We start from the raw sequence: 18169 nt of genomic DNA, 5'->3' as shown, positions 1-18169 counted from the left end.
ATGAGAAAGAGTTTTTGTGCGTGCACGTGTACGCGTAGTGTGTGTGCGTTTGTGCATATGTGTGTGTGCCTGTGTGCTTGTGTGTGAGTGCCTGTGTGTTTGGGCATGTTTGAGTGTGTAATTGTGCATGCATGCATATGTGTGAGTGCACGCGTGTGCGTGAGGGCATGTGTGCACATGTATACCTACATGCGTGTACGTGTGTGTGTGTGTGTGTGTGTGTTTGTGTGTGTGTGCATATATGCCTGTTTGTGTTTATGTGTCTGTGTGCATTTGTGCATGTGTGTGTGTGCGTGCATGTGTGTGTGTGCGTGCATGTACACCTGTATGTGTGCGTGTGTGCGTGTGTGTGTATGTGGTAAAGGGACTAGGAAAGAGCAAGAGAACAAGAGAGTGAAGCCCTTTTCCCCTGCTTCTGTATCCCAGCCAACTAGGACAGGAAATTGGGGGGGAGGGTAAGGTTTTTTGTTGGCTGTAACCCCTTTTTGGGGAACTCTGGGGAGCAAACAGAGGGGGAGACAGAGAGGGGCCCACACTTTAGGGGGGAGCATTGTGAAGGGGAAGCACTCCCTTTCCTCAAAACTCTGACCTACTTTCTGAGCTGAGTCCCTTCAAACAGTCCTGAATACGTGTGCCTCTTTGTGCAATTCCTTTCTTTCTTTCTTTCTTTCTTTCTTTCTTGCTTTCTTTCTTTCTATCTCTACTTCCTGTCATTCTTTACTTTTTGCTGCTTGTCCTTTCTCTCTATTTCTGTCATTCTCTATAACATTTTTCTCTCTCTCTTTCTTCTTGCTCTTTCATCCATGTTTTCCTTTGCTCTGCCTGTTGGTGATTGTGGTAGGTGGGGGGGTGGGGGGGGGTGTAACTTCGTACAATTGAGATGGGAATTCTTTGCCTGAATGCTGACTGTAAATGAGTCTGTAATTACAGTTTCTGTTTCTGCGCTCCTTTGCCTTTTAAAGGTGAAGAATTTTACAGAAACCCCCCCTCAAACCCTCCATAATTTTCCCTCCGTCCTGCCTGACCCTGCATTGTTTGACTTTTCAAGCACTCCGATCTTTCCGCAAAGAGAGAAAAGCCCTTGGACTTGCCTCTCTCTCGGAATGTGCAATAGAGGCTCACAGAGGGGGTACAGTTTCCCCCCAGACTGCTCCAATTCGGGTTGCATTCTTTTGTTTGTTTGTTTACTTGCAATGATTTATTTTTAAAGGGTTGGGTTAAAATTTTTGGGCCGATTTGTTTTCACCCAACGACCATGTTTGGACCCAGGCCCGCCGTCCTGGGAGAGTTCGCTTTCGTGGTGATAAAAATCTTCGGCGTCGACACTCAGTGACTTTCCAGTTTGTCCAATGCTCAGAAGAATCTCTGTCTGTCCAAGGCACTTTTATCTGATGAGTGAGTTATGGTCTTGAAAAGGGCAGTAATTTAGGGTAAATGGGGCTGAAATGTTTCTGATAAGTAGCTGACAAATCGTCCGGATAAATGCTGTTTGGTGAGCGATTAGACCGTGTTCAGGGCCAGGATGGCATCGGTCGGCGCAGCGCACTGCTACAGCACAGCAGCCACCTCACAGGAGTGTGTTCAGTTCTGCTATTGCAGATGACAACACAGAAAATAATACACTTAACATTTTGCTGTTTCTACTACAAATATGTTAAAAGTAAAGAGAATCAAAGGGATTTGTAATAAAAACTTATCATAATGTTTTCAATATAAAAAGGCAAGTTAATCACATGCACATGCACAAATAGTGTTAAGACTATTTGTGAGTCACTTGGATTTTTTATGCTGAAACATTTGTGTTTGTGCACACACACGTACACATCTATGCATACATGTTGGCCTGCCAAGTGGTGTTTTTTTGTGCACAATAGTCTGGATTGTCACTGAGTTTTATTTTTTTCGGCTTGACAGAAACATACACGTTTTTGGTAAAATAAAGATAGACTGGATCCTGAGCATAAATAGTCATTTTTGTTGCTTTTGTGACTGTGACTTTTGTGTCTTTTTTTGGCCTTTTCCATAATAAACATTCTTGAGGGCACTTGAGAGTTTAGCTTTTACGTTGGCTGTGGTAATGTCATTATGACTTGTGCTTTGGCTGTCAGCTGGGAAACCATAGTATACATATACAATATATGTGCATGCAATATATCTACATACATACATGTACACATACATGCAGATATGCGCATACACATATATACATATGTACATACACATACATATATGCATGCATGCATACTTAGGTAGGTACATATGTATACTCATTTCAGAGCACAATTTATATGTTTTTCATTCTAAATATGCATAGTTTGGAAATGAGTCATTTTTGGCTGTTTGCATATTTGCAGGAAGCAAAGCAGCTCATACCAAAATAAATGCCACAGCATTAGCCAAGAAAAGCAGCCATTGACATTTCTGAACCAGTCGCAGAGCATTGAGTACGAAATTCGTTTTTTTCCCATAGTTGAGGTCATAACACTTTTTTTTTTGTTTTGAGATGAATCACACATTCCATGAAGGCAGTCAGAAAACAAATGGTGGTGTGAAAGTTTGTGATCGGCGGGGGCCTTGCGTCCAAACCGCTTGGCCAAGCAGCTTGTGTTGGGCTTTCACCACACCCGCTGGCTTGGCTTGTAAGCAACACTGACACATTTCAAGCTTCAAGCTTTCTGGAGGTCTTACTGAGGCTAGAGGGTATGCGGAGCAGCATATCTAGGGAGGGTGGGGGGGTGGGGGAGGGGCGGTATAGATTTCCGGGGGTGGTATGGATTTTCTCATGAGACCGATGCATATCTCTTTTTCCCAGGTTAGAGGGGAAACATCGTGAAACGAAAAGACAAATATTGTAACAGTGAGGCCTTTAATGTCGTATTAATTGCTTGGTTTGCTTTCTTGGGCAGCTCAAAGTGTTTATATTAAGGACCAGTGTAGAGCTCGAGTATACATATTTTCTCAGGGGGAAAGCTTCCTGGCTAATTCAATTAGGACAGACAAAGAGATATCTCAGAACGTGCATACGTTACGCAGCCCATAGCAGGGGACAGGGAGGTTAGAGGGAAGGCTGTTGTCCCCCCCCAACCATGGAGAGGATACAATAAGATTATGACTGTGTGACAACTAATACCAATTTTAACATTCACATTCATCTGCTCCACTTTACTTGATTACTTTCATAGCTAAGCGTTCTCATGTAATATGTTTTAAAGTGACGTCGCAGGTAATGATGTCTTATAACCTGCTTGTGTGAATCTCATTTTTATATTATAAACAGTGGCAAGCATTGATTTCACACAACTCCCAATGGGCCACAGATATAGCTAGTGTGGTCATTGTGAAATTATGTGTGTATCTTCCTCCAGTGTTTGTTTGATCAGGTTTAAATATCCACTCAGGCATATTGTTATGCCAAGATTTACTGACTTAAACTGGGGGCCTTGAATTAGTAAACTAATATGGGATTTTTAATTAAAGTTCAGTGATGATTGATGAGATCATTTGAAACAGGCTGTAAAACAGCCTATTGAGTATAAATAATAATTGTAGAGGAATATAATAGAGGAATGTAAAGATCATGACCCCCATAGCATGGTGGCTGCTCTGTAGTGGCAGTTCTGCAAAAGTCAAATTGTTCATCTATAATATTTTTTGTTGTTGTTGCTTTGCCCTTTTTCAAATTATTCTGTTGTGTTACATCATTAATTTTTAAAATACTCAAATTTAGAATGTTGTAAATTTCCTTGTCCCTTGCACTCAGGATTACTTGGGCTGCATCATCGACTGTGGGGATCTGCCACTCAAGCCGGAGGAGGTCAGCGCCCTCTTCTGCAATATTGAGGACATCTATGAGTTCAACAGGTGAGAGAAAATGGTCCCACACAAGGGAAGTGAGTTTTCCCATCTGGTTTGTATCTGTAAATGATCACAGAGACGTGTCCTTGAGTTTCTGTGGGTCCTTCGAACTGTACAAAGGCTTATTACATCATAAACAGAAGTTGTTGTATTGTTGCTGAAGCAGAATTGCTTCATGCCCAAAATCTTGGAGAAAAGTCTGTGCTTTTCTGCGAGGCTGCTGTTGGATTCCTACCCAGGCAGGGTAGAAATCTCCAGCTGAAGTCACAGAAACTGGCTGAGTGAGTGATGCGAAGCGGCTCAGAAGACAAAGTAATGGCATGCGACAGGGTTTATTTGAAACATTAAAAAAACCAGTGAAAATCAGCGGTTGATGTTTTTTCTCCACTAGTCCCCCTCATCTCTCCCTTCATCCCTCTGCCTGATCTTAGCCAGTTCTGACTGGCTGAGGCGCTCACTGTCTTTGCCAAACCCGGGCCCTGGTGTTGTTTACACCTGCATGGGTGGCCGTAATATCATTTTAATGTTCCTCTGACCAACAGCCTTCGTGTGCAGGCCAGGGCTATGCAGACAATGAGCAGACATTGGTGTTACCCTCCCCTCTGCATCCTCTCCTTCTCGTCTGGGCAGCTGCTCTCGATCCATGCAGAGCAGATCTTCCGTTTATCCTCTGCACCATTATCAGTCTGAGTAAGACTGCAATTTCAAGTTATGAGTGTAAAGGGAGCTGTGTGATCTGGCCCAGTTTGAGTGTGAGAGCAGTGATTGCATGCTGGCTTTTTCATAGAGTGGTTAGCCAGTCTCTTTGCAAACAAACTTTTTTGGTGTGAGGAGAACAAACATGCAACATGTACACATCGATAAACAGAGGCGGGTAATTCAAAATGTCTGTGGGCTCAGAAAAACGTGTTTTGTCCGATGTTCCAAACATAAAAATGCAACATCTCTATGGAGGGCTTGAGACAGATTTATATGTTACAAGACACTTTCTCTGGTTTTTATTTTCTCACAGGACAACTTTATAGGGGTCCTTTAGGTTACATTCCGTGGTCTACATCTGAAAAGGATGTGGAAGAAGGTTCTCTGTCAGACAATTTGTCTTAAATCCGGCAGGAATCATTGATTCAGGGTGTTATGTGTTATGGAAGGACATGAACAAAGACTGTGAGTAAGTGAGTGAGTGAGGGTGGGGGGGGGGGGGGGGGGGGGGTGGAGTAGTCCCAGAAGCAATTGCTTCTTTTTCTTCATATTTCCACATCATCACACTCCCAGCTGGTGTGTGTGTCTCCCATCCCCCACCCCCTCTGCAGCATGCCTTGTTTTTGCACTTGTCTTTGCTCTGGGGCCAGACCTTTTACAGTATATGTGGTTTTGCCCAGACCCTTGAGTGCCATGACTAAGTGTACGTCTGCTGCACAAAACTCTGACGTGGCTCTCCTCTCCTCTCCCCCATGCTGGTTCTCATGGGGGGCTATGCTCCTTTGCATGGGAAAGAAGAGGGGATTTTAGTTGTGACAAGGTCCTTCTCAAAATATGAGACTGTCTGGATTTTTCCCTCCCACACTACACTGTGTGTACAGTTATGAATTTGAGACAGGCAGACCTATTCTACTACTTCTTTAATGAAACTCAGTCCAGAACCTCTGCTGTGAACAGTTGCTGACTCCTCAGTTTTTTTCCACTGTTCCATTTTCAATGTTTCCGTGACTTCTTTTGTTCACTCTCTCTCTTTCTTTTTCTTCGTGCCTTCTTTCTCTCAGAGGAATGAAGGAGATTGTTTTTTTTTCTTCTTAAATCATTTTATCACCACCGAAGAATGTGATCCCCAGTACCCATACCGGTGCTGTTATGTCTACTTTCTTGGCACCGGCCACCTCGCTCGGCAGCATACGGATGTCATTTTCCCTTCAGCCATAGCCAAGGCCTGAGATAGTTCCTCTCCCCCGTGGAGCGGGATGCACACATGACCTGTAAAAGTGAGAAGGGCCAGTCAGGAAAAAGGACAGACAGTAGGCGAAAACGGCAGACAGCTGGCGAAAAGAACAAACAGTAGGTGAAAAGGAAACGCAGTAGGTGAAAAGGACAGACAGTAGACAAAAAGGACAGACAGTAGGCAAAAAGGATGGACAGTAGGCAAAAAGGACAGACAATAGGTGAAAAGCACAGACAGTAGGTCTCCCAGCTTGCAGGCAGGGCTTCCTCTGTTCTAACAGCCATCTGTCAAGGACTATCAGAGCAACAGACATTGTCCTTCCTGAGCTATGGGTTTACTGTTGTGAGACAGACACACTTGCTGTGAAATTTCCGCTTGTCTGTTGAAATTATAAGTTTTCCCTGACATGGGTTCACACCAAAATGCATTTTTAAGATATGGGCTTTTGGAAAGTAGAGAGCTTCAGGTACTCAAAAATAATGATTTAATGCCTCTGTGGTTGCTGAGAATTTCCCAACCAAGATGTTACTACTTATTTCAGTTCAGTTAATTTTTTTTTAGAGAAAAAAGCCCCGGGTTTGTCTTTGGGTGGATGTAGTACTGGAAACCCCCCTCCCCCAAGCAAATGACCCAGGATCATTTTACCAAATCTAAATCCAAGGGCCAGCCATTAAAACACCAATGATTAACACTGATCCAGGATAAGCACTTGTGGGAAACTATGGAAACTATCCATGGTGGTAGTTACAGAGCCAGCCAGTAAGACACAGCAGTCTTAAATGGACTCTACATGGAATTCTGGTGCTGATGCATTTGACCAAAATGTTCCCCTACCATTTAATTTTGAAGGGGGTACAGACTTATCTGTATGTATATTGGATCCCAAAATGTGTGCATCTGCATTTGTATCATTCATTTTGAACTGTGGTCATGAGCTGGGATCAGTCAATCCATCAATCAGTCCAATCCATTCATTAATCAATAAATTGTTATTGTCCCTAACTGGCCACTATGTTTCATATTATGTTTCATTCATGGCCCTTTTTACACAATAGAGAAGGTAGCCTTGCAGAGAATGATGGGAGTTTGACTTCACTGTGCCTGAGAAAAGCAGTGGACTATGGGAAATGGCACTTGTGAATCAGACTGGAGCATGATGGAGAAACAGCCTACTTACTAAGGCAAACAGCCTGCTTAGCGTCAGACCGCTCTTGCACCAACAGGAAACGAGAATATCATCTCTGGATCGTATCAGCAGCTGAAGAGCTTTGATTTGGTTCCAGTGTAAAGTATATGGTGAGAACTGTTCTCAATGGCAGTAGTCATTTCAGATTGTCTCCGGTACTTGTAAGCACTGTAAAGAGATTATAGACAGAGTTTTGAATATACCTGTGGACTAGCATTTGGCTGCTTGACAAGGCAATCACATGCATCCTTAGAGGATAATTTTGTAGACAGTCTTTTGATAAAGTAGCCCAGAGGAGTTTGCACAAAATATGTATTTGGCAGAGATTGCCAGATCCTCGATGAAGAACCTTCCTTGGTTAATCTCCTCTCCAAAAATTGCCCCTCTTCCACCACATCAAGGGATACAATCTCATCCCTTCTACTACTTTTTTGTAATTTATTTTGAACTGTGCTGATTTAAAGTTTATCCAAATATTGTTGAGATTAGGCAGGTAGACAGAGGATGGGGGGGGTCAAGCAGCAGGTGACGGTCATGAGAGGCACGTGGCGTGTCTTTCGCATGAGGCATGGCGTGTGGGAGGCCAGTCCTGACACCGACTCTTCATCACCCACTCAAAGGCTCATTGCTCATGCTGACAGTAGTCAGGGGGGGCTCTCCCGAAACGCGTCTTCCCCTGAGTGCAATCCGGCCCCCACCTCACACAAATGCAGGGGTCCGGTGGGTCACGCGTCCCACGAAGGAGAGCAGGGAGACGCCGTCCATCACTTTCCCTGTCTTATCGCTCCCGCCTCCCATGGGTCAGGAGTCACCTTCTCCTGGCCGGGGTCCAGATCTCCCTGCCCGTCTTCTCCAACACTACTGGGACAGAAGGCTTTTATCTGATGGACTGAGTGAGGTTTGACAGAAAGAGAAAGTCAGTGAGAGAGACAGAGAAAGAGAGGGAGAGAGAGAATGAACTATTTTTAATTTGTAAGGGTGATGGTGAAGGGTGGCAGAGTGAAGGAGCTTAGATTGATAGGGAAGGAGCATTAGTAAATGTTTGGGCAGAGAGAATTGACGGGGGAGAGAGAAGGAGTGGTGGGATTTGGAGAGGAAGATGAAAAGGAGGGGAAATGGAAGGAGGGAGAGGGAGTGACTGGAGTGATGGAAAAAAAGGGGTAAAGGAAGAAAGGGAGGGAGTTCATTAGTCCGCACTGAAAGGGCTTTGTGAGTGACTCCCTCACACGGTCATAACTCTTCTACAACATGTGATCCCTTAAACTGCAAGTGGCCCCATTGAAGGCCTAGGAGAGGATGGGGTACAGGAGTCTGTCCTGTCATAGGGAGCATTATTATTATTTCACAAATCTGACAGTTGCTCACATGGTTTCTGTTAGCATCCTTGTTCTGACTGAACACCTTGAAGGTAGTCTGATCTTCAGTTTCTTTTGCCAGTGATGGTGACATTCACACACACTTCAGCTGTATCAAACTATCACAAAACAACCAGAAACTGCTCTTCTTGTCTATGCTAATTACAAATGCTTTAATTTGCACGTAAAGATGGTAGTCAATTCCTGGATTGAAGTTTAGGATTAACTCCAGTTTGTGTTTACAGAACTGCATTCAGCACTAAAAGATGCAAAAAAGCTGGGCTATGAACTATTTAAATTTTCAGTGTAAGAGACCTAAAGGTCTTTGATTAGGTTGTGGAGGAAACAGTAGGAAACAAGAAACGGTACAACTGCTTTTTGTGGGGTCTGCTTTTCCTATGATCTGATAGGACTGTAATTGTATGTTTGAACAAATCACTGAAAACAATCCTTTGTGTTTGTGTTGATGCCTGTTTGCATGCCATGGCAGTACAGATTTGAGAGATTGATTGCCATTATTTAATTACCAGTCCATCGCCATTACGTCTTTTGTGTATTTCATAGGAACTCTTTGCTACACTGAACCAAAACTATGCCTTTTATCATATCTAATTGGTTATGATGGTCTAAATTCACATCAATCAATCATCTCTTCATAATATCCAATTTGGTTACAGTGATGTGTGATTAGTTCATTTCTCAGTCGTTTCCCTTTGACAAGATTCAGACGTCATCAAATGTGTCACTCCGCAAATCCAGGGGCCTCCACTTTCCTGAAAAACCACTGCAAATTCCCGTCCACATCATTATAAATCGAAATGAAGTCTTTCACCACAGAACATGCTGTAGTGGGGCCGCGGTGAAGGGAGGAGAGCCCAACGCGAATGAGAAAAGTGCCGTGGTTTCCCTCCGAACCTTTCCCCTGGCCACTTTAAAGAGAAAAGCCCCGGCATGTTTACAGTGTCCCTCAGTTTTTATTTTGAAAGACGTGATCCCCAGGAGACGCGATGGCTCCGTCGAACACAGGCTTCTCTGAAATTCCCCAGGCCACTAATGAGGCGATTTCTGAGTTGGAGGATTGCACAGGTTTTTGCCGAGATCCTTGAAGACAAGGCATCCAAACCCCCGGCTCGGCATGGTATCAAGGAATGCCCGGCTAAGCTTTCCCATAGAAAAAGGTCTAAAGAAGCCATCAAAGCCATCAGAGAAGACTTTCAATCTCAGCACCCCCACCCTTCCGATAAAGACAGCCTCACCACATGCTAATCCAATGAGGGTATTAGCCTCAAATCACATCTCTGTTATTCTGTTTTCTGGTCTTGCTGCTCTTGTGTGTTGTTGTGCAACTAAGTCATTGCCTGGCTGTATTTAATTCATTTATATCCTGAAATAAAATATATGTGAAAACCCCCACACTCTGGCTGCCTTTAGAGAGCTTATATGTGTGCGGTTCACGAAACCGATGTCTGGGTTTCGTGGGCCTTGATGTTGTGGGGTCAGCTAACAGAGCTGGTGACTAGTCGATAGTCAAAGCCTTCCGCTACATTGGCCAGTAGGTCTGCTATTGGGGGATGTGGAGGGAAGTGTTGATTTGGAACCAACATCTGAAGAATCCCATCTGCATTTGTTTAAGGGACTGTTGACTCCAGTCTGAGGGAAAGGAACAAACAAAGGCTTTGTGGAAACAGGATTCGGGATTTACCCGATTGGCTTTACCAGACCTTGAATCTTAGAGAGGAGGCAGATGTCCTCTTTCTGCAAGGTCTGCAAAAGTTTAAAAGGATCTCAACAAAGGCTGATGACATTTTACATGCTGTAGGAGCAACTTTTGTCTACAATAGAAGCTGACACCATGCCTTTTCTTTCTCAGATCCTCAATACACTGCATGCCTTCCACTCCTAACTACTAGCATACTTTTACCTGCTGTTCTCCAAGTGCAATTAGAACTATCATGTAGTTCTACAAGCTAAGGCATGCTTTTTTCTTGTAGAAATGCGAGACAAATTTCCTTCACCACGGACAATACCTAAATAAATAAATAATATCTGTCTCCACTTAATCTGTCTCCACTTAATTTAATCAGTTGGTCATCTTATTGGAATAGTTCTGACATTTTCTTAACGCTAGAGTGGCAAGAGATTTACAGGCAAATAAGAATTTGTGATTTGGTCAGCGTCCTGTGCAAGAAACCTTTCCAAGAAGGTCTGTTAATTGCTAGGTTTGTTGTGTTTGCTTATAGGGTGCTTATAGGGTGCTGCACTCTCGGTTTGGGAATGGATATTATAAAATTCAAGCACGACCGACACTTTATATGTCTTGTGAGTAACTTGAGTCTCCCCAGACATTGACTGGTTAGCCCAAGGGTATGTGGTGGCCATTTATAAGCTGGAAAAGTCTGCCTGTGACCTCAAAACCTCAGTAGATACCAAATACTCAGGGGCTGTGGTCCCTGGCTAGCCTAGTATTTTCCTAGTATAAGTGGCAGTGTTCCTCAGTGTCAGTCCCCATAAGGTTTTATGTTTTAGTTTTTCATTCAACCAAGAGACTGATGACAGACCTCACCCCTTTTTACCAAATTCTTTTTGTTTGCTGTAGTTGTATGGTTTATTTCCTTTAAACTTGTGCATTTTCCATAGGCCCTTTGAAATGACTGTATAATGAAAACTCGAAATTGATACCTCAGTTGCTTCCAAAAGATTTTGAGAAAAACATGCAATTTCTTTGTAAGACATGATCTTTTCAAGCCAGGAGCTACAATGCACTGGCATGAGAAGAAGCAGTTTTACTGGGTTAAAATTCCCCATTACAGGTGTTTCTAGAAGTAGAGACTGATGATTTTAAAAAGCCACTGTGAAGACTCAGACCCTCAGACACAGAAACTGCAAAAAAAAAAAAAAATGATGATGGGATTTTAGGTCAGAAAGTCTCAAAATTCTCCACTCTTGAAAATGTGGACATCCAATTATGGACACTAACAAACCTGTAGGAATGGAACCCTCAGTGAACTGATTTAAACAGTCCAGCACGACAGAATCATGTAAATGAAATGTAATGTAAATGAAATGTTATTGAAAATCTGACTGGAGGGAGTGGAGTGAGCCTACATAGGTGACTGTTACATGTGATTGGCCTCACTGGACAGAGTGCTGGGTGACTGTTTCCCTGCTGTCAATGGTAATGGTTCTTTTCTCTCCTCAGTGAGCTACTGGAGGACCTGGAGCGAAGTCCCCATGTGGCAGCCATCGCAGAGTGCTTTGTGGAGAGGGTGAGTCTACAGTCCAATCCCCAGCTAGTTCTACATGCATTAGCAACAGGAAACCAAACGGTAGTTCAGGCAATGGCCATGCTAGCTTTTCCCACAAGTGCTGTTGGGCAACAAAGGCTGCCCTTCTTATCTGAAGAGTTTGTCAGCTTTGTGGCTGTTTGAACTTCCTCTCTGCTCGGGTGGTGAATGTTCCTCAAGTGTGCAGCCATTCCCTACTCCTACAAGCTCAGTAGCGCCCCCTCCAGTCTATTTGTTCATGCTCTAGGACTTGCCCAAGAACAAACTCTTCACAGATTATTAAATGAATCCTATGTATGAAATACAGGGTGTGAATGATGTGGTGTGTGAGTGTGACTATTCTGTTTCCAGACCTGATAACAGAAGAGAATGAGATATCAGTCATCTCTCTGCATTGACCTTTTCAGCGTATGCACACATCATAGCTCTGTGGGTTTGCGCTCCTGTTTTGGGTGTCACAGTTGTTAGGAGTAATGCCATAACTATTCTACTCTGTAACGATGACAAGTCCAATAACATGGGGGCCGAACAAGAAGGCCTTTGTGTTTGTCGGGAGAGGAGCCAGTGAGCGAAAGAGACCCTCAGGAGTTGGATTCACCTCCCCTTCCCCTCTTCGCCAGACAGTCCAAGTGGCTGTAACCCAGCGAGCGGTGTCTGCATGGAAGTCGTTTCCCAGGCAGAGCAGGCCAGGCCAGTCCAGCCCCCCCCCCCCCATCCCCACCCCCCAACTTACCCTCACCCCCACCCCTACCAATCTAGACAGTGAATGGTCCACTGTTTCCACAAATTAGAAAATGAGTAGCGGAAACGCACACTACATTCAATAAAACTATTAGCAGGGAGATATTTTTGGGCTTTGCTCACATGAAGCGTGGTCACGTTCCTCGCCTGGGAAGGGATTCAGTTTAGTCCTCAGATGGGTCCCCACTAAGAGGAAACATAGGTGCTAAGGGCCAGGCCACAGGTGCTTGGGACAGGCCTAAGGCTTGTGTGCTCACCATGGGCTATGTACCAACACATCCACCAGCTATAGCCACGCGCTTGTAGACTGTACCAAACCGCCAGGAGAACTGCATGGTTGAGTGTTTTTAGAGGGTGAGGTGTATGGGGGGTATGGTCTGCATTGCAAAGATCACTACAAATAATTAATGCCACCTGTCATTTCTCTCTTCAGAGTGAGGCCTTTGACATCTACACCCTCTACTGTATGAACTACCCCAAGTAAGTATGTAACTGTGTATAACATGACAGAGTGCTGTAGCCCACCTTAAACAGGGCTGCCCAAACCTGTTCCTGGAGATCTACCATCCTGTAGGTTTTCACTCCAACCATAACAAAACACACCTCACTCAACAGCTAGAGATGTTATTGAGCTGCTAATTTGTAGAATCAGGTGTGCCAAATTAGGGTTGAAATAAAAATATACAGGATGGCACTCTAGATATCCAGGGTTGGGCAGCCCTGCCTTAGACCCATCTGCTGATGGAAAACTGCAGGCCCCTCATGACTAGGAGATGGAGCTTTAATGATTGGCACTAACCTATCAAACAGTCTATCAATAGAAATGTTAGGATGAACATACAGAACACAAACACAATGCGCTTATTTTTACCTGTGTGTTGTAAGTTGCATCTGGTAAACTTAACTTAACCTATAACTAACTTTAGACATCTGTGTGACTTATGTAGTGTCACATAAGTCACACAGATGTCAAAATATTAGGAGTGATAGTGTCTCAGTACAGTTACCTGCACTGTAAGTCTTGGGTGTTTTTCCCTTTAAGGCCACTGCATTACCATGATATCATAAACAGACAGTGAGCTATCAGCTGAGAAAGAGATTACAGAGGACATAGGGGCTGTATGTTGTGAGGTAAATATTTGTCTTCTGCGGAGGATTTGAAGCAGACGAGAAGCATAAGCTAAAGGCATTATGCTGCATGGTAAGATTAACTGCAGTCCTGCTTAATCTCCTACCCATGTGCCTCCATAGTCCCCTCTCCGATTATGACTGCTCTTTCCTTTCTTCTCATTTTCTCTGTCCCTCTACCAGTCTCTTTTCTTTCTGTCCTCTTCCCCGCATACCTCCCTTTCATGTCATCCACTCTCTTACTATTTCACTCACTCTGTCTTTGTCCCCCACCTTCTTTTCTGTCTCTCTGTCCCCTCTGTGACTGTGGAGTTTTGTTTGTTTAATAATGGAAAATCAAAAGTGCCCCCCCCACCCCTTCCACAGCTCCGTGGCTGTTCTTAGAGACTGCATGAAGAACCAGACTCTGGTGCGCTTCTTCCAGGAGAGGCAGGCCACCCTCTGTCACTCTCTACCTCTGGAAACGTACCTGCTCAAGCCGGTGCAGCGGATCCTCAAATACCACCTGCTACTGCAGGTCAGTATGCTGCGCCGCCGTGGTCAGTTGCTCAACATGCTGCCTTCTGATTTGCTGAGAAGTGCCAGGCTGTGAACCCTAGCCAATCAGACTGCAATGAGTTCACCATGTCTCACATCACAGTGATTTACCTGAGACAGAAAACAGAGGATACAGTCTGGGCACTAAGTCGAGAGAGATGACAGAATAAAAAGAGTATATGTTACCTTCCTTAAAACTAATCTCTGCCATATAGCTCATTGGTAGCATATATCTTATCAGACAGTAACAGCATCAAATTGTAATCCATCATATATTCATGCAAATCTAAAATGCAAACAGTTTGCATAATGCTGCCCTAATTTGTGTGGCAATGGCTCAATGTCTTCCCCCCGGTGGTAGGAGCTGTCCAAGCACTTTGACAAGAGTGACCCGGGGTATGAGGTGGTGGAGGACGCAATTATTACCATGACAGCAGTGGCCTGGTACATCAATGACATGAAGAGGAAGCAGGAACATGCTGTCAGATTACAGGTATACTGCCCAGGAAAAGCAAATGGCATCACAGGGATCCAATCTGTGTTCATCTAGTGATTTAACCAGTTAGAAACTGGGATTTGTTTTGGTTACCTGATTCTCTGGTCCATTCATTTCATTTAGTTTGTATTGTAATGCTACCCTCAGATAAAAAAATTCTACACAAGAGCTACAATGTTTTAAATTACTTTTTATTTTAATTGAAATAAGTCAAAATATGATTGTAAAGTTTCAAATCTATCTTTATTCACATAAAATGAAAATGACTTTCTCAGCGCTGTAGTTATGCTGCAATATGCTGAAATGGAATTGTTGCCCTTTAAAATATTGCAGTCTTTTGGAAAAATAATATTGTTGAAAAATATATTTATCCTTATATTTTCCTAAGCATGCACACATTTACAATATAGTGCTTTATACACTTTGTGTATATGAGTGTTGTTTCATTAACATCAGTACTAGTCTGACGTGAGGGCAGGTGGACAGTGTGCAAGAATAGCACCTGTCTAAGATGCTGTGCTGTGCTGCTGGTAGGAGATTGAGAGCCTGCTGCTGAACTGGGCCGGGCCGGACCTCAGGGGGTTCGGGGAGCTGGTCCTGGAGGGCTCCTTCCGGGTCCAACGGGTCAAGAAGGAGAGGGCGTTCTTCCTCTTCGACAAGATGCTCCTCATCGCCAAGAAGCGGGCGGAGCACTTCATATACAGCACCCACATCTTTGTAAGTGCCGCCCTGCCCTGTGAATTAATTAATGAAATTGTGTGCATTCGCCTTACCATCATCCCATGTCGTTCATAAATATGAAAAGAGTTGCCAGCCAATATACAGTGCTCGCTAGCTGCTCCCTGGAGGCCTGCCATCAGCACAGCTGTCAGTCCACCAGCATTTCACACATCAGCAATGTGGTGGCGAGCCAGTTGAGAAGAGGGTTGGCAGGCTAAAGAATGCAGAACAGGTGGTGAATGGTTGTGCCACTGTAGAGCGGATTTAGAAAACAATCACTGCTGGTGCCACCAGCATGCACTCACTGCTGGTGCCATCAGCAGTCCAGTGGGTGCTTGCTTGTTTCTCTAACTCTCTTTTTCGTTCCCCTCCCCAGTGCTGTAACCTTCTTCTAGTAGAAAATATGAAGGACCCCCTGTGCTTCAAGGTGTCTGACCAGACCATTCCAAAACAGCTGCATGTTGTCCAGGTGAGAGGAGAAGAAAAGGAAGGTGGGCGTGTCTCCAAGGAGGGAGGGAGATGATTCAACGCATAAAAAATATTATTTTGCTTTGGGTCCCAAAATTGTGAGGGGCAAGCCCTGCCTGTTACATGCTTGTTCAACAAAAGCCATTCTTTTACTGAACTGAAGTAAGACAGTATCACAGCACCCATTTCTCATTTCTTGCAAAATAAAAATTCAAGTGTGAGTTCCTTTCTTCACGAATACAGATTGTCAAGTTAATTGTGGTGATCTCTGTACTGAAGTATGATGCCAAAACACTTGCCTGTAACTGCGAGTTAACTTAAGGACAAATCTTGATTGAATCCTGGTCTAAACCCCATTTGTTTACATGTACAATCAGCCTCAGGAAATGGTTGTATTAATTCAGATTGAGGGAGTGGAGGGGGGATCCTCCCTGGTCAGTTCTGTCACATTGCCTCGGCATCACTGGGGCGTGATCGAGCCTGATACAGTAACGATGCCTTTCTCCCTGCACAGGCCAAGAACCAGGAGGAAAAGCGACTATGGCTGCACTACCTCAAGAGGCTGATTGTGGAGAACCACCCTGCTTCTCTGCCCCAGAAGGTGAATTCCAACCCGCCCCCCCTCCCTGGTTCTCTCTGTCCGAGGGTCTAATCTGTGACACAAATGAATTGGTAAATGGACTGCATTTATATAGCGCTTTTATCCAAAGCGCTTTACAATTGATGATGAATTAACCACAGCACGCGGGCTGTCTCCTACGAACTCACTTACAATAAAGTTCTCCCTGGTATGTGCTTCATGCTGGAATTTTACTCAACAGATGGTACTTCTGTTCACTGCTTAAGCTCTTGTGGTGTTGAGGAACATCAGATATTTCATTGGCAGACCTCATTTTCAATGCAATGTTTAAAGATTGCAAGAAAGCATGACCAAAGCCATTAGTCTTTAGTAGTGCATTCTTCCCATTGGGATGTTGTCTTCCTGAGGATGTGCTTCCCCCTTGTGGCCATATATGTGAAGTTCAAGGGCTTCCATGTAGGCATCAATACAGTAAATAGGCCTAGTTATGAGTAAAATATGGCACATACAAAAATTGGATCATGGGGACTAGGTTTCTGACATGGGTGGATATTACGCAATTTAAAATTGTATTAAATAAAAGTAATACATCTTCATATTTCTTTTTGCTCTTTATATAGGCAAGACAGGTCCTTGGTGACAACCTTTGCCAATGTAAGTATGAACTTACATGCTTTTCTGCATTAACAGGTTTGCATTATTCACACAAAGCTTTGATGACAGAATTACAGTCGACAACATAATAACTGGCTTTTGATTAACAGCTCTGCAGTTTGATCAGGAGCCCATCGGAAAACACGCCCCCTCTCCACGATTGGACGACTCACGAGGATACCATCGTGGCAGGCGGCAGTCAGGTTAGCGCAGCTCAGATTCCGTTTTTGATGTGGGTTTTCTGTGATGTGGGACACTGGTTTGGCCCATGGCCCATGGCTGATTGCTCTCGCTGAGTCAGCGTCATGAGGTTAACGCCCTCTGCTCCTTCTGTAACTACAAACAGAGCCTCCAGAGTTCATCTATACCCCTGAGAAAGCCAAGAAGAGCCTCCCTTTGCTACTGGAGAGCAACATGCCGTACCGACGGGGCAGGAGGCAGTCTGGTGGGTACCACTGAGTGGCAGTAATGTGCACCACGCTGGGCTCGCAATCATCATGGCTGTGGGTTTGGATCCTGCCTGGCAGCTGACTTTGGGACATCCAGTATAAATTGGTATACTGGGTAAACCCAAAATGGAAGATTCCCCCCTCAAACAAATTTGGCAGTCACGGCACACCACCACACATGTAGCCTAGGCAACGAGTACATGATCACTTCACCCCCCCCCCCCCCCCCCCCCAACCCCCCAGTCCACGATCCCGATTCCACAGTCAGAACATGACTTGGACACTTGAATTACCCTAATAACCGCTAATTTGAGCAGTCTGCATTGTGAGGCGGTGATATAAGGTAAGTCTTACACAACTTGGAAAGCTCGACAAGTATCATAGACCCATAAAAAAAAATTGGACATACCTGAAATATGCTTCTGAATAGTGCTAATAATAATGATATATAATAACATCTGCTGACTTGGTACTTTGCAGAAGCTTTTGGCAGTTAAATTCAGAGTAAAATCCTTTGCCAGCTGACAGGCAAAAAGTAGAAAACAGTGTGGAAAAAAAAACTGTTATTGATGCACTCTGAAGTCAGGCTGCCAGGTTGTTCTGTTGTCTGAAGCTTTGTGACTTTGTTTCCACAGCCCCTGCCAAAGACATCGAGGCAGTATTTCATCCCAGCGGTGAGTGCTTTTCTTTAAAGCCTTAAGCGCTTTATTCATGAGCTCCTGGCTGGGAGGTGGGGTGTCGGGGGTCAGGAGGTGGGACTGGGGTGGAGTCTGATCCATTACT

At 44.2% G+C, this 18169-nt stretch overlaps 1 protein-coding gene across 3 annotated transcripts in view; it reads left to right on the top strand.

Moving 5' to 3' along the window:
* plekhg2 (pleckstrin homology domain containing, family G (with RhoGef domain) member 2) overlaps window positions 1–18169 on the top strand; it is a 47509-nt gene that overhangs the window by 19076 nt on the left and 10264 nt on the right. For all 3 annotated transcript variants that reach the window (XM_035385275.1, XM_035385274.1, XM_035385276.1), the window contains 12 exons: window positions 3761–3861; window positions 11529–11595; window positions 12788–12834; window positions 13849–13999; window positions 14381–14512; window positions 15050–15232; window positions 15612–15704; window positions 16218–16304; window positions 16904–16937; window positions 17048–17140; window positions 17284–17382; window positions 18022–18060. In XM_035385275.1, coding sequence (XP_035241166.1) covers window positions 3761–3861; window positions 11529–11595; window positions 12788–12834; window positions 13849–13999; window positions 14381–14512; window positions 15050–15232; window positions 15612–15704; window positions 16218–16304; window positions 16904–16937; window positions 17048–17140; window positions 17284–17382; window positions 18022–18060 — 1126 coding nt within the window. The remainder of the gene's footprint in view (window positions 1–3760; window positions 3862–11528; window positions 11596–12787; window positions 12835–13848; window positions 14000–14380; window positions 14513–15049; window positions 15233–15611; window positions 15705–16217; window positions 16305–16903; window positions 16938–17047; window positions 17141–17283; window positions 17383–18021; window positions 18061–18169) is intronic.

Source organism: Anguilla anguilla, chromosome 12 (assembly GCF_013347855.1).
Source record: "Anguilla anguilla isolate fAngAng1 chromosome 12, fAngAng1.pri, whole genome shotgun sequence".
Classification (NCBI taxonomy): domain Eukaryota; kingdom Metazoa; phylum Chordata; class Actinopteri; order Anguilliformes; family Anguillidae; genus Anguilla; species Anguilla anguilla.
The sequence above is the reverse complement of the archived record's forward strand: the minus strand, read 5'-3'. Positions and strand labels throughout refer to the sequence as shown.